The sequence below is a fragment of the Talpa occidentalis genome, unplaced genomic scaffold (genome assembly GCF_014898055.3).
Source record: "Talpa occidentalis isolate TD23 unplaced genomic scaffold, MPIMG_talOcc4v2.1 talOcc4.7, whole genome shotgun sequence".
Taxonomy (NCBI): domain Eukaryota; kingdom Metazoa; phylum Chordata; class Mammalia; order Eulipotyphla; family Talpidae; genus Talpa; species Talpa occidentalis.
Window position 1 is genome coordinate 105,603,737 of NW_023605083.1, and position 15,406 is coordinate 105,619,142.

The 15,406-nt window shown below is 55.6% G+C and overlaps 2 protein-coding genes across 3 annotated transcripts; one reads left to right on the forward strand and one right to left on the reverse strand.

Moving 5' to 3' along the window:
* Positions 1-7,157, reverse strand: GAS2L2 (growth arrest specific 2 like 2). Its single transcript, XM_037494342.1, has 6 exons — positions 6,770-7,157; positions 5,063-5,304; positions 4,119-4,226; positions 2,937-3,033; positions 2,113-2,365; positions 1-1,560 (listed from the first exon to the last, which is right to left on the reverse strand). Exons 1-6 carry the CDS (start codon positions 7,155-7,157, stop codon positions 12-14), a joined length of 2,637 nt encoding a protein of 878 aa, XP_037350239.1. The 3' UTR covers positions 1-11.
* Positions 7,158-11,998: 4,841 nt separating this feature from the next.
* Positions 11,999-15,319, forward strand: CUNH17orf50 (chromosome unknown C17orf50 homolog). 2 transcript variants are annotated; one of them, XM_037493520.2, is made up of 5 exons: positions 11,999-12,055; positions 12,377-12,485; positions 14,248-14,545; positions 14,641-14,804; positions 15,157-15,319. In XM_037493520.2, the coding sequence occupies exons 2-5, from the start codon at positions 12,473-12,475 to the stop codon at positions 15,189-15,191; spliced, it is 510 nt and encodes a 169-aa protein (XP_037349417.1). In that variant the 5' UTR covers positions 11,999-12,055; positions 12,377-12,472; the 3' UTR covers positions 15,192-15,319. The 2 variants fall into 2 exon arrangements, with proteins under 2 accessions (XP_037349417.1, XP_054545151.1); XM_054689176.1 differs by having other exon boundaries at positions 14,968-15,198.
* Positions 15,320-15,406: the final 87 nt, after the last annotated feature.

Here is a 15,406-nt window from a genome sequence, read left to right on the forward strand (position 1 = left end):
TGAAGAGCCCCTCAGACCCAGGACTCCTCCTCAGGTGGGAGTGGGGCTTGATCAAGCTGCTGAGGCCCCAGGCCCTCCGAAGGCCAAGGAGTGCTCTCCAGTGAGGTGACTGGCTCTTTCCTCTCCTTTCCTTCCTCCTGCCCTGCTGAGGCTCCACCCACCACAGCTGCCTCCCCTCCCTTGTTGCCCAGCGCTGCTCTCACTAGTCTGCCCCTGGGGGGCACCTTGGCTGAACCCAGGTGGAGGTAGGCCAGCGGCTTGGGGATCCGTGAAGGCCGCTTCTCAGGCCTGTGGTCTCTCCTGGGCCGAATCCTGGGTCTCAACTTCAACTTGTAGATGGAGGGAACTCTTTGTGGCTTCCGGAGTGTTCTCTTGCCCTTGCTTGGACATGCCTTGGCTTTGTTGGAACTGGGCTCTGAGGGTGAAGGTGTGGGGCTCTCTGGGTTAGCAGACACAGGAAGGGCGGAGCAGCCCTGCCGTCCAGGAGGTGGTGTCCTCTTGCAGATGCCCTTGGCACCCAGGCACGCCTTTCTGCTTGTTTCACTTTCTCTGGTTCCCGGTTTCCCTTTTGGGCTGCCCGGGCCTGTAGTAACAGCCAGCTTGGGGGAGCCCACAGGAACTGCCTTCCAGGCCCCTAGATCCACTTTAAGGAGGGGCGGGGGACCCCGAGCCAGTTCTTGGATAACTTTGTCATAAGGACCCCCAGGCTCAGGCCACCGCCCACCCAGGCTGGGCACATAAACTCCGCTTCGAGGGATGACCCCAGTCCCTGTGCTCTGGGGACGGGTACCCCCCACCTCCAGCAGCTTCATGTTGGCCAAAAGCTCCTCCTCAAGGCTGTGGTAGATGGCTTGCTCCTTGGTCCTGCCCAGGGACAGGGGAGGGGATTTCCCCTCCTGCTCCTGTGCGCCCAGACCCTGGCGCTCTCCAGACTCTCCTGTCACCCAGATGTCTGGCTTCTGGTCCCCTTGCTTCCCTTTCACAAGGCAGACCCCATGTCTGAACCCAGACAAGTCCCCAGAGATGGCCTTTAATGGGATGGGACCATTCCCTGATTCTGTCTTAGAACCTCCATTTGCAGTCCCCAGAAAGTTTCTTCCTGGAGTTGGGGGGCGGGATGGCAGCAGCCGGACAGGAATCTTGGTGGGTCCTTTAACGGGGGATGGAGAGCGGACAGACGCTGGCTCACTGAGCTGGGCCGAGGCACTCCGGGCCTCACCCCAGGTGGGTGGCCTGAGGTTCATGGGCTTGATTGGGCTGCAGGGACGAGGCAGGGGAGACGGTCCTCTTGCTGGTGTCCCTTTGGCAATAGTTTCAGGAGTTCTGAGTCTCTGAGGGGTGGGGGTCCTGGCGTGGCTTCTCCAACCTTCTGTCTTCTCTTGAACCCAAGATGTGGGAGTCCTGCCCTGGGCAAGGTCAGGAGTGTGTCTGTCCTCTCTCTTCCTTGAAGAAGTACACCATGGGTCTTGGACCCTCTGGGTGGGAGAGGACTGAGGGCCAGATGGGCTATCCCCCGCTGGCAGCTGCCTCCGAGGCGGGATGAAAGATTTCTCCTGATGCCTGAAAGGGAAAAGCGTAAGGCTGGCCGTGTCATCTAGTCCAGTGCCCGGCTCTGAGAAGGGACGGCCTTTCCCCAGCCGGAACACCAAGGGGGTCAGGCTTCACGTTGAATGAAACACATGTTTCCTCTCCCTCTGTGCATGCCCAAGAGTCTTCCTGTGGCAGATACTCCTTAATTTTATTCTCCCTGTGCCCTGCTCAGCAGGTGGAAGGAAGCAGGTCCAGACCCTGGCTTACTTGAGATCCCACATGCACAGGTCACCAGTCTGGGTGCGGGTGGGGTCTCAGTTTGTGCTCTACCATGACATGGCAGGAGGACCTCGGACACATCTGGTCCCGTTATGGGCCTCAGCCTCCTTATCTGTGAAATGGAGGGCATGTGAAGCAGCCAGATGGCCGCAAAAGGAGGGGTGCTTTTTGGGCTCTGAACCAAAAGAGGTTCATGGAGTGGGGGTGTTGACGGGAGACCTACTCCCTTCATCTTAGGGTGGGGAGGCCTCTGAGAATGTGGACTCCAAGAGAGGGAGGCCCTGCCCTGACCCTCCCCGGTACCTCAGGAATGGTGCTGTCTCTTGGAGGCCCCCTGCCCCTGCTCCCCAGTCACTGCAGGGTCTGAGGGAGGACGGCGTGGGGGGCCTCAACTTCCGGCCTGAGGAGGTATATGTCTTCCAGTCCACAGGGGGCAGCGGGCTCTGGGAGCGGCTGATGGTCATCGTAGGCTGGGGCTGCGAGGGCCCGTCCTGCACCCTCACTTCATGCTGTGCCGGTGGGGCCGGAGGCTTCCGGAAGCTGCCCGTCTTGTGTGCTGCCAACACAGTCCCCCAGAGAGGAGAGGAGGGGAGGGTTAAATTCCTGCTGATGAGGCCCCCAGCTCTCCTCCCCCAGCTGCTCCACACCACACATCCCACGTTAGAGAGAGTGGGACCTGCAGTGGCAGAGCCAGGATTTCCTCATAGGAAGTGAGTTAGGGGTGAAACCTGGTCAGAGCGCTCAGCGAAGGCACTTGTTTAAAGCTGCATTTGTATCGCAGGTCCACACATTTCACTTTGGTTACATGCTATCGGGGTGGCTCGAGGTACTGGTGGAGATTATGGGAAGATTTAAGGCCCCTCCAAGTGACGATGCTGGGTGCTAGCCCTGGAGGCTGCAGAGCCAGACCTAGGACCGGCCAAGATACGCAAGATAATGCTGATTCTCTTGTGTTTGGCGCCATCTCGTAGCGCTAACTGGTATAGCACCACGGCGGCCTCGTTTTCTCAGGGCTGAGGACACAACTGTACTTCCTATGGTATCTTCCTTCAGCCCTGCTCACGTCTTGCACCTCTGCTTCCAGCCTCCCGACCCACAGCCCAGGGAAGGAATGGTCAGGGACTCACAGAGGGATGTGCACCGGCAGGGGTCGTGTTTATCCAGATAATGGCCGAGAGTGTCCCAGCCGCCCCCCACACGCACCATCACGTGGTTCCGGAGGATCTGCAGGGGCAAGGGTGAGACTGAGGGCAGGGTGGAGGGCGTCCCCTCTTCCTGGACCAGGATGTAGGCTTCCAGCAAAACTCCCATCCATGTACACACCCGCTCACGTGTCATTGGGAGTTTGCCTATTTTGCATCCTAAGTCTCCTCCATTACTGGCATCAGGTAACATGTGTTGTCAAGGGTGGAGGCCAAGCTGACAAACAGAAAGTTGCCCCATGACAAGGGATCTCACCAGTACTGTGCAGGCGGGCCCCAAAGCACGCTCTGCTCTTCTCTCCCCTCACTGCCAAAGGATTTGCACCTGCATGTGCTTGTGTCAGAAATGGGGCCCTGGCTTTGCTCTGTAGTGTGTGTGTCAAAGAATCCATGAGGATCCCAGCCACACTCCACTCTGTAGTCTCCCCAGGCTTCCATTTCCTCAGTTGAAAAGTGGGGCCACAATGCCTTGCCCATAGCTACTTTGCAGGCTTTTGGCTCAGGGTCTGGGTGAGGGCCCAGGGAGCTGGCTCTGCCCCCAGGTGTGGTCTGTACACAAGAAAGGGCTTGGCTGTGCCCCTGAGCTGCTGGCCACAGCAGCTGACTGTTTCCTGTGAGGTGCAGCCAAGTATGGGAAGTGGGAGGGACATTTCAGGCCTTGCTAGTGCTCATTCTGCAGAATGGAGCCAGCCAGGCCTTCAAGAGGTGGACCATGGGGTTTGTGTGGGTGGGCCATGTGCCGAACACTAACTTGGGGTTCTCGGGCCCTTTGCTCTGTCCAAATCTGTGGGTGGAGTGGAGGTGATGGAAAAGTAGGCACACCCTTCACACTCTATTTTTGCCAATGGACACTCTCTGTATTAGGCTAAGGAGAAGGCAGATAGAGGATGGTGGTTCAGCGGCCCTAACAGGAGGAAGATACAGGCTTGCCAACTTTGCAGGGAATCTTGCCTTAGAATTTTCCAAGGGAGAGAAAGAAAACCCCAAGACCTGATAAGCGGGGGTGAGTAGTGACTTCCTGTCCTTGCTCTCAACATTGGGCAGGGTCCCACAGAAGGAAACTGTTCAGCAATCCGGAGGTCCCTCCAGCCCTGTCCCGGGACTCACCCGGATGAAGATGAGGGTGTTGGAGTCCCCCACGCGGTACTTCCCCTCAGAGACCTTGACCATGGAGAACTGAACCGGGCATGTGCAGTGGCTCATGAGGCTCTGAACCTGCGGGCAGTGGGTAATGAATGATGGGCTCAGCCCTCCCCTCTGCCCAGGCACCCAGCTCCCTACTCCCATGCTGGGCAAAGCCCAAATGGGGGCCTGCCTGCCCCCAGAGCTGACTAAGCTTCTGTTGAGGTCAGGGCTGGGTGCTGAAAGAAAGCAGAAAAGACTTTTATGACCCAATGAGAACAGGCCCTTGAGTGCCTACCATCCCCTGCCCTCCTGGGCTGATAGAGTGGGTAGAATTTAGTCGTGAAGCAGGTGGTCTATGGAACCTGACAGGTTTCTGTTGGAGTCCTACCTCCACTGTATCACAGGCCTCAGGGATGCTAAGAAACCACCCAGAGCGAGAATCCTGGGTGGGAGAAATATAATCACAGTAAGAGCTGATGCCTATGAAGTGCCTTCTCTGTGTCAGACGCTGTTCTGAGCACTTGCTTTGTGCCGGCTCAGTTAACACAGCGACGGTAGGAGGTAGACAGGTAGGAGGTAGACAGATGAGGGGCCTGAGGCACAGAAGGGTTAACTCACCAGCCCAAAGTCACACAGCCACGAAGCAGAAGACCTAAAACTTGAACTGAGGCAGAGCCTGAGTCTGTTCTTAAAAACCACCCAGCAGGGGGAGATTGAGAGAAGTGTAGTGTTGGATTTGTGATTAAAAAGTCATAAAAGTTTCAGCCTCGGCTGCCCGAGATGTGCTGAGGTTCAGGTGTTGACTGGCGCTCCAGAAGGGGGTGGCCCAGAAGCGCAGGTTGGGGGGAGGGGGGAGGGTGGTGGAGGGGTGGGCAGGGGTGGGGTCAGGCTGGAGGCGGGGTGGGGCGAGGGGCCGAGCTCCTCACCATCTGGTCCAGGTTGCGGAAGTGGCAGGGCCGGCGCACTGGGGGCGCGGGCGGTGGGGGGTCGGGCGGGGGCAGCGCCAGCTCCTGCCGCAGCTCCTCGTCGATCTCCTCCTCCAGGTGCACCAGGGTGGGCGCCGCGACGCCGAAGCGCCAGGCCCGGCGGCCCAGCTCCAGCAAACACAGCACCACATTCTTCACGTTCTTGCGCAGCACCAAGTCCTCGGTCTCAAACATCAGCACCTCTGGCAAGCGGGGTCGGAGGAGTGGTGGCAGCCCCAGCGGCTGCTGACCTCCCCGGAACAGTGGGAAAGCTGGGGGGGGGGGGGAGGCGAGGGGACAGCCCTGGACACCCGGTGGCAGACATGGGGGTGGCCTGGGTCTCAGGATCTTGGCGTCAAGCCAATCTCCAAGTGGGGTCGGGCAGAGTTGCTTAGGTGCCCAATGCAGACAGGGCGACTCATCTAACAGGAGCCGCTGGCCTGGGGGGAGGCTAAATGGCTTAGAGAAGGAACCTGGCACCTGGCCGTGTGCCATGGGGAGAGAAGGGTTAACTCCACCTTCCCCTTCTCCCCACTCAGTTTGCCAGATGGGTCTAGAAGCAAGAACCTGTTCTGCTTCTGCCTGGCATCTCAGCCCTAACATCCTCCAGGCATGTCACACTCAACAGGTAACCAGCAGAACTGAGTCAACTCTTGAGCCCCACTGCCAGTGTTGGAACCCAAGCCTCCTAGCCACCCGCTGAGTGACCTTGGGCCAGTCCTGTAGCTTCAGTCTCCTCTTCTGCAAAATGGGGATAGAGTCAATTTTGTGGCGTTGTTGTGAGGATAGTTGCTAAGAATTTACAAAGTCTGACCCCTGATTAGTACCTGATAAAACCCATCCTTTTAGCAACCCTCTAATCCTGCTCCCCACTGCCCTGCACCTGCCAGTAGCCCAGGCCTGACCCCTCTCTGTGCCTCAGTCCCATAGCCTTTGGCCGGGAGATGGTACAACACCCACCTCATCCCTCTGGGGTGCAAAGCCAAGGAGATGAGGGATCCTGACATGTGTGCTTCCCCCAGTCTCACAAGTCCCAGCAAGACTGGCCCCTCCTTAATGTCCACTTGCCTCCTCTGTCCTGTCCCCACCAGACCTGAGGTCCTCACTACCCCAACTTCTCTGTCATCCAAACACAGTGCCTGCTCTGGGCCTTTGCCCCAGCTGTCATTCTACCCAGCATTCCCTTCCTGCAAACTTCTCTTTTGTCCCTAGAACTCAGCTCAGATCTCCTTCCCCTGTGCAGCCTTCCTTGAACCCCCACTTCCGCCCCGTCAAGAAGCAGTTTCCTCCTCTGGCTTCCCAGTACATACATCTCCACTTAGAGATTTTTGCGCCTGGGACTGTATTTTATTTATCTCCTCATCTGTCTCTCCTCCTAGACCAGGAACTCGGATATCAGGTCTCAGTCCCCGGTGCCCAGCATGGTCCTTAACTCAAAGGAGACAGATATTCAGTAGATGTTTGTCAAGTGACTGAATGAATCATTCAGTCAAGACAGTGAGGATTTACTTACTACGAGATGGGGAATTAGGCATGAAGTGGGATGAGTGGGCCCATAGCAGATCTGGAAATATCTAGGCGTCTCACCCCAGAAGTAGCCTGGGCCTCAGGGAGGAACTGGGTCCTGGGCAAGGTCAGGATCTAAGGAGGGAGGTCAGGGACGGTTACCTTGGATGCCCATCTCCTTGCGACACCACTGAATGAAGTTGGAGACATTGTCCCGGGCCTGGAAGGTGCCTGGCTGGGCGGCCCCATTGCAGGGAACCCCAGTCCGGGGCATGAGAATCCTTTGGGCTTGGATAGGTGCCTCAGCCAGGAAGGCCAGGGCAGCCTCAGTGATGGCATTGGCATGCTGGCACAGCACCAGGCCCGTCTCCAGCACCTGCAGAAAGTTGGCCGCGTCGATGTCCAGTCCGTACAGATCCCGAAGCCACTCAGCCAGGTCCTCCTTCATGGCTTCCAGGTACTGCTCACTGGACTTAAAGGGCCGGATGCTGCGCACCAGGGGCCCTAGGGACCTAGGCCTCCTCCTCCCAGGGCCCCCGGGCTGGGACATGGCTCAGCCCTCAGCAGGGGAGTCGGTGGGCACTCCTGCCACTTGCTGGGTCTTGGCTGCTTCTCTCTGATTCAGGGGTCTCCCCACCACGTCTACCCTTGGAGAGCCCAGGACTTCTGGTTCTGCTACTTGCTGCCAGCTTCAGCTGCTTCTACTGGACCAGGCCCAGCCCCCAACCCCCACATTCCTCAGTCCGGGCCAGAACTTTCCCTACTTGGTGGCCCTACGGCAACCTCACTCTCCAGATGCCCAGTCCACTCAGTCTGACACCTCCCTGGACAGATGGAGGTGAGGACCTTCCTCTGCCCCCCAAGGGCTGGAAATTCAAGCCAGCTGCCTTCCACCCCCACCAGCCTGTGGATCCTGGCGTGGCTGTCGGCCTCTCCACTTTGCTTTCTTCTTGCTCCTTGGAGACAGCGACTGCTACAAACACTCCTTGTTAACCCTTCCTGGCAGACAAGGACTCCACGCCCTGCAGAGCTGCCCGGAGCCAGGGGAACAGGAAGGAGAGGCTGGGGCTGGCTTCTCTCACGCAGTTCTCTCAGGTGGGGGCTTCTGGGGAGTGGGGGAGAAAAGCGGGGCCAGGCTGTGTGAGTCCCCCGGTGTTTAGTGAGTGCTGCAGGGTGGGGATGAAATCAACAGTGATAGAGTCCAAAGACGAGTTTAGCCTTGACCCTTTGCTAAATCCCACTGTCCCGTCATATTCTTTTTTTTTTTTTTACAGAGGCAAGTTTTATTTATTTATTTGTTTGTTTGTTTGTTTGTTTATACAAGCACTGGGCACAGTCAGAAGTGCGGGAGGGTGAGAGAATTCACCAGAGCCAGAGCGGGGAGCAGAGCAGGCAGAAGGACCGAAGTACACTGCTGAGGGGAGCAGCGGGCGGCAGGGGAGGTCTGCGCGCCATGTGGGACCCTCCTCCGGTGGCCGGGGAGCAGCTGGGGAGCAGCCGGGGATCGAACCGGCGCCGCAGAGGCCGCGGGCAGCTTTGCAACCCAGTGCTCAACCGCTGCGCCACCGGGGAGGCCCTGTCCCGTCATATTCTGCCTCATCTCTCTGTGGCTTAAGTTTCCTCAACTGTAAAATGGGGATAAATTGCTTCTCCCAGGTGTTGTGAGGAATACAGGAATGATGTGTGTGGAAGGTACCAGACTATCAGAACATGCACTTGTTGGGGACTGCAATTATCGCAGCAGCCCTGACTATGCACCATGATCCCCACTTTCTCTGGAGAACCTGCTCCATATCCCACTCCAACCACACACATCTCCTAGAACAATTGTCAATCATAGTACCTCACCCCACATGACCACAGCCATTGTTCATTCAATAAATATTTCTTGAGTCCCCACTGTGTGCCAGCACTGATAGGCCTAAGGCTTAGCTATAAATGAGGTCCCTGACATCACAGAGGCACTTACAGATACAAACAAACCTGTAGTAAGTCAAATGGTGGCAAATACAAGGGAAAAACAAACAAACAACTAAGGAGACAGGGTTGTGTGTGGAATTTTATAGAGGGTGGTCAGGGAAGGCCTCGCTGATCATCTGATGTTTGAGTGGAGACCTGACAGATGCAAGGAAGCAAATCTTACAGATGTTCGGGGGAAGAGTACCCAATCAGAGGGAACACCCACAGCAAAAGCTTCAGGCAGGAGCACGCTTGACCTGTCAAGGAACAGCAAAGAGAGGCAGGACCGGAGGCCAAGGGAACATGGGATCCCAGATCATGCGGGGATTTTTTAAAAAGCTTCCCAAGGTAATTTTCTTTCTTGCATTCTAAAGGCATCAAGACCATGTTGTACCATTTTATGGATGAGGAAGAAACAAAAACTGAAGCTGCCAGGAGGTCTCCATTTCTCACTGAGCGGCCCTCTCCCAGGGTGACTGCGTGCCCTCCTGACACGGCAACCGGCTTTCCCCAGAGCCAGAGGCCACAGGGTCTTTCATTACCTAGTCTCAAAAGCCACACTCTGAAATTTCCACAACATCCTGTCAGTTACTGTGATGAGAAAATTGCCATTCTGAGTTGCTAGTGAGACATTTTACATGACAACCTGCTCGCACTCCATCTGGATAGTTAGGCACGAATCTGAGCTCAGGGCTCCAGCACAGGTTCCACCTGATCTTCCCCCCAGGTTCCATTTCAAATAACCACTATGGTTAAGCCCTGAAAAAATTAGTGGCCACAGCCCCAACCACCTTATAAGAAACAGGTGCTTGCTGTCCTGCTTGCACTTTGCTTTCTAGGGCCGCCCTCACTGCTCCTCACATTTCTTCCCCACCCCATGCTGGAATTTATAAGTAATAAATCTTGTGTCTTTACTTCCTGGTGTGGGTGGCAGGTGCCTCTCACTCAGCAGGTCATGATCTATCTATTCGTTACTTTACACAGAGCTCCAGGTTTTCCCGCACAGCTACCTAGGTCAGGCTTCTTTCTTGTTGGCAGCTGCCGGTCAGGTAGGGTGAGAGGAGATGACATGAGAACATGAAGACCAGTGTCATCGGGTACTATCTTGGAGACTGGCTACCCCGCATACATAGGAATTCTTCCTCTGAATTCTTTTTTTTTAACATAAATTTATTTATTTATGCATATAATCTAGAGGTGGTAGGGGTAAAAGGATTCACCAGAGACAGAGTGGGGAGCAGAACAGGCAGATTGACTGAAACACACAGCAGCGGGCAAGACAGGAGAGGTCTGTTGCGCCATGTGGGTTAGCTCCCTGGCCTGGGATAGAACTCATGCTGCAGTGGCTATGGACAGCTTCATAGTACTGTACTTAACCCCTTGTGCCACCAGGGAGGCCCCTCCCTCTGAATTCTTGCTAATAGAATCCAGTTCTGTTCTGCTATTAGATAGAACATCCTTGAAATTAGGGACAGTGGGGCCTCCCTGGTAACCTAGGGGTTAAGTCTCAGCACTACCACAGCAAAGGCCCAACGCGGAGGCCTGAGTTTGATTCTGGCCAGGGAACTGGCCCACATGGCACAGCAGACTTCTCCTAAGCAGTATATTTCAGTGGATCTGCCTGTTCTGCTCCCCAGTCCCTCTGGTGAAACCTCTTACACCCCTCCCACCTCTGGCCTACATCCCAGTTCTTCTAATTAAAAAAATAATAAATAAAATCTATTAAAAAAAAAAAAGAAATTAGGGAAGTGGTCCCCAACCCAGAATGAACCTTGAAAGGTCTCAGTCTGTTATGGCAGAGTTAAAATTGAAATTTTAATCAAGGGCACCAAGATCCAATAGATGAAGCAAACCAGAAAAGGAATAAAGCCACATGTAGAATTTATCGAGGTATTATTCAAAATCAGCTCACTCAGCTCTGACTTTTCTCCCCCTAGAGCACAGAGACTTGGATTGTTGCAGATCAGGAGAGAATTAGTAAAGATTTATCTTGAGAAAATTGCAACTGTGCTGTGTGTCCTGTGGTAGGTTGAATAATGGCCCCCCAAAATAGCTGCTTCCTAATCTACACAACCTGTGACTGTTACTTTATATGGCAAAAGGGAGTTGGCAGATGGGAGGAAGGATCTTGAGAGGGGAGAGCTGCCATCACAGAGTGAGGTGGGTGTGGTTTGAAGTAGGAGATTTGTCAGTTGAAGCAGAGGCCAGAGTGATGGGGCCACTACCCAGGAATTCCAGCAGCTTCTGGAAGCTGGAAGAAGCAAAGAGCATATTCTCCTTGGGAACCTACAGAAAAAACCTGCTAACACTTGGTTTTAGTCCTGTGAGGCTCATTTCCAACTTCTGACCTTTAGAACTGTGAAAGAATAATGTGCTGTTTTAAGACTCGGGTTGTAGTAATTTGTTAGAGCAGCAACAGGGGCTAACGCTCGTCACAACCACAAGTGAGAAGCAAGGGAGATACAATCATGGGCACAGTGGATCCTGCCTGAATTGGGGCCAGGAGAACAGAAAGTGGTGGTTGGCTAGCTGAGGGGGAGAGAGAGAGACAGAGGGAGGAAGTATCATATCTTCTGCCTCCCACCTCATTCCATTGCACGATCTGGTCAGGGCAGGCCCCAGCCAGGAAGGGCAGAGGGGAGGCAGGAAAGGACATGTAGCATTTTATCAACTTTCAGTGTCCACAGACCACAGGTTCTTTGAATAAGGCTAGGGCCTATCTGCATTATCCTCCAGGCACAAGGGAAGGAAGATTTCCTCCCCTTCAGCAAGCATGAAGGGACTAGAGGAGGCAAAAAGCAATCATTTTAGAGCTTTACTCCATGAGTCCTATTTGATCAAAGGTACCACTTAGAATCCCCTAGGCCAGTCTTTGCCATCCCATTGCTAGCTTGCAAGCAGGGTAAAATCTCAGACCTGTCCCAGTTCTTGACAGTGTTCCCCCAGCATGACTAGGAGACCCCTAAGTCTTGGTTTGCTGCCTTTATTCTATATCCCACCACCCTGCCTCCACTAAACAGGGAGATATCTGAAGGGAGAGACCACCCTCTCCCCTCCACATCAGACTTGGGCTGTGTCATTTTACTCTATCAGACTGGAATCTCCCTGATCCAGCAACTGTATCCCATCAGACTGAGGCACTCCAGAGTTGGGTCTCCGTCCTCGGCCCCTCTGTACACTCCTGTCTCTGCCAACTGTAGGTCAGGAAAAGGATTTTCCCAAAGTTTCCATGATTTAATTTCCTACCCCAGAGCTTGTGTGTGTGTGTGTGTGTGTGTGTGTGTGTGTTTGCTCATGCACGTTCTCTCTCACCCCATTCAGGAGCTGCACCTGGCTTCCCTGAACACCCCCCCCCACTTCCCACTGGGCCTGAGGCCATTTCCTCTGCTCCTTGTTGCTAAGGCAGTGAGCCGGGTGGAGTGAGGAGCAGGACTGAGGACGGAGCATAGGGGTGTGAAAGAAAGGGGAGGAGAGGAAATAATGACACAAGTAAGCACAATGCTTTGAGGGCTTTCTGTGGGCCGGGCAAAGTCTGGCACCATGCTGCCATCTCTGATCACAGAAGAGACAGCCTTTAGAGCTGGGAGAGAGAACATGGGGAAGGTTAGATAGCTTTTAGATTCATGTGGTGGAACTGAGAATTCAGTCTACTGGGGGCCAAAGCCACCCTTCCTCCTCTCTGATGCCTTCCCAAGAGGGGAGGTAGGGAGCACCTGTTTTTGAGTGCTTTTGGAGACTCGAGGAGGGAGCGATTCCAGATAGAATTCGATGGGCAGTGAGGTTCTAACCCCACCCTTTGTGATCCAACAGAGGCCCTAGAAAGCAGAGTAAATTCCATGGATTCTGGGAACCCCCTGTCATCCCAGTCTCTGATCAAGGGAAGAGGGCAGCAGAGGCCAGGGAGGAATGGATAAGCATGGTGAGTGGGGCTGGAGGCAAGGTGGGGCTGGAGGACAATGAAGAATCCCACCCACCACCATGGCTAACCCAGAGCAAAATCGTCTTTTCTCAATTACCCATCTATGTGCAAGCCCTCTCCTCTCTCTTTCCTGAATATTCTTCATATCTGCTCCCTCATCTTCACCTGCTGCTCAGATCTTTGTTTTAACTAGCCTGGACCACTGTAGTGACTCCTAAGCAGGTCTCTCTCTGTCCTGTCCTAGCCCAGAGCCCCTGTCCTAAAACACAGCTCCTTCCGGCTGAGGGACAAAGTCCAGACTCTACAGCCTGGCACCCAAAGTCCCAAACTTCCTTACCAGCCTCATTTCCTATTCCCCCTTCTGCCTCAAAGTTCCCAGCATCCTTTTCTGACTGCATATTAGGTCTTGTCTGACCTTTCATACTCAGAAACAGCCTTAATGTGCTTTCTTAAATAAAAGTGAAATGGACCCTGACCTCCACCTTTACTAACACCGAGATCTGGCAGAATCTTTGAAAAATTACTCCTTGAAGGTCTTCAAAAGTCCTGGATGAAATTCAGAGGCCCCTCTATTTCCTATTTTATCATCTAGCTGAGAGGGTCATGAAGATCAAGGTGATTGTATGCAGCTGGTGTCTAATACATGTGGGCTAGAATACCAATTATATTATCATTCCCTTTTGCCCCTAACCTCTTCATACATTATGGAACAGGATCAATAGACATTTTTCTTAACTTTTCCAAGGCGAATCCCAGGATTTAAGTACTACCTGGCCTCTTCTCCCTTTTTTGCACAAGCCTAGGCCCCCTAGATCCAGCACATGGCAGGGCACATGGTGGTGCTGGGTGTTTGCTGGGGGGAGGGGGACATCACCCATTTGAGACCCAGTTATTCTCACACCAGCCCAGGAACTTCCTGCCTTCTGGGTGGGGATGGGGTGGGTGGGGACTGCTTGGGGCTTTGGAATTTGTGTCCTGAACAAAGGCACCAGCAAGAGGGGACAATGGTGACACATCCAGCTGGCAGTTGGGGCCAAGCCTGAAGGTGGAAAACTTTTCCTGATGGGTTCACCCCTAGGGCAGGCTTTTCCCCTAACTGGTTTGCGCCTAAGAAGGTGGAAGTCCTTGTTCTATTTTGTCTCCCCATGACCGGCATTTTTTCTGATTGTTCTGCTCATCAAAGACACCTTTTTCTAATCATGCAGAGGTGCTGTGCCCACCTGCCTGATCCCCTCACCACAGGTGATGCTGGGCTTTCTTAAGGCAAGTCCCATTCTGAAGAAGGAAATCCCATCCAGAAAAGAAAATACAAACCACCAAAGAGCATTCCAATCAATGCAACTCATGCTTGACAGCAGGTGGAGAGTAGGCACTCAGTCCATTGAGGAAGAAGGGGCTTCACAGCCCTCCTTGCTACCTCCTGCTGGTGACTTCCACCGGCCAAGGCCTGGGCTGGGCACTTTACACAGATGCCACCTCGGAGGGGCCTACAAGAACCCTTGAGGTAGACCTCACTTCCCCCATTTTCCATGTGGGGAAATGCCATTTGTCCAGCTATGAGACTTGCCGCGCTCCTCAGCTAGGAGGTACAGAAACTCCCTGCCCGGGAAATCCTGCACCCTCTGTAGCCCTCTGGGAGGCCTTGGGGCTGGTGCCTCCCTGCACCATCCTCAGGGTCCCCGCCTGACTTGGGCAACAATCAGGGTCCCAGGTTCCCTGAGGACCAGGGGCCTGCACTGACCCCTCGGCCGGCCGCCCGCAGGAGTGAAGACCCCCCTGTGGAGGAAGGACCTGGAGGAGCCCGGGGCCGCAGGGGCGCAGGCGGGGGCCGCGGAGGAAGGGTCGGAAGACGCGGAGAGGCGGCCGCAGGAGGGCGCGAGCGAGGCCGGGGCGCAGGGCCGGGAGGCCGAGGGCGGCGAGCGGGGCTCGGGGTCCTACTGCCCGCTGCGCCAGGAGAGCAGCTCGCAGCAGGTGGCGCTGCTGCGGCGCGCGGACAGCGGCTTCTGGGCCTGGCTCAGCCCCTTCTCGCTGCTCGGCGGCCTGGGCGCTCCCGCCGACAGGTGAGAGGGCGCCCCTCGGCGGGACGCAGACGCACCGGGGCCCCAGCTAGGAGGCGACGGCGCGGGGCACTGAGCGGCCGGTCCCCCGCCCGCAGGAAGCGCAGCCCCCCGGAGGAGTCCTGCGTGTTGGAGACCCGGCGGCGGCCGCCGCGCGGCGGGGGCTGCGCGCGCTGCGAGATCCTTTTTTGCAAGAAGTGCAGGAACCTGCACAGCCACCCGGCCTACGTGGCGCACTGCGTGCTGGAGCACCCTGATCTGGGTGAGATGAGGGCTTCGGGAGGGGCGGGGGCCGGCGGGGGTCCCTTATGGTCCCACTGCCTGCCGTTGGGTCCTCCATCCTCGCCTGATCCCAAACGCCCCGCAACCTCCTCTCCCCGGCGCGCGGAGCCCTCTCCAGCACATCCTCCCGAGCGCCCTCTCAGGTCTGCAGGCCCAGATGCGGGGCTCCCGCCTGTTATCAGGCGCCCACCCGATGCAGAGCCCAGCAGCACCTGGAGCACCCTTCCTTCCTGAGCGCCTCATAAGGGCCCCGGCCGGGCAGCACCCGGTGCAGGCTGCCAACTGACTCGAGGCCCAGGCGCTGCCTCACCTGCATCTCTTGGGTATTTTAGGTCCTTCTGGCAGGATGGGCAGAGGCATCGCCTAGAGGAAATGACCTCCAGGTTCCCTCACCCCTCCAAGACACCAGTCCCTTCCCCTTGCATCATGCAATAAAGCCTCTAACCAAAATGGCAAGGTGGCCCCCTGGTGAAGGTGGTGATGGTCTACCCCTTTCCCCTTCCCTGGGGTTCAAGACAGAGGGAAAAGGGCCTGTGGAGAGCTGCTCCTCTGCCTTCTCAGGGGGAGGGAGGAACTCGGCCC

Coding starts and splice junctions, on each gene's coding strand:
- GAS2L2 (XM_037494342.1), bottom strand. CDS start 7,157: ATGTCCCAGCCCGGGGGCCCTGGGAGGAGGAGGCCTAGGTCCCTAGGG. Junction 4,227..5,062: donor TCCGCAACCTGGACCAGATG/GTGAGGAGCTCG, acceptor CACTGCCCGCAG/GTTCAGAGCCTCATGAGCCA. Junction 2,366..2,936: donor CTGCCGGTGCACATCCCTCT/GTGAGTCCCTGA, acceptor CTGTGTTGGCAG/CACACAAGACGGGCAGCTTC.
- CUNH17orf50 (XM_054689176.1), top strand. Junction 14,546..14,640: donor CTGGGCGCTCCCGCCGACAG/GTGAGAGGGCGC, acceptor CCCCGCCCGCAG/GAAGCGCAGCCCCCCGGAGG. Junction 14,805..14,967: donor GCTGGAGCACCCTGATCTGG/GTGAGATGAGGG, acceptor GCGCCCTCTCAG/GTCTGCAGGCCCAGATGCGG.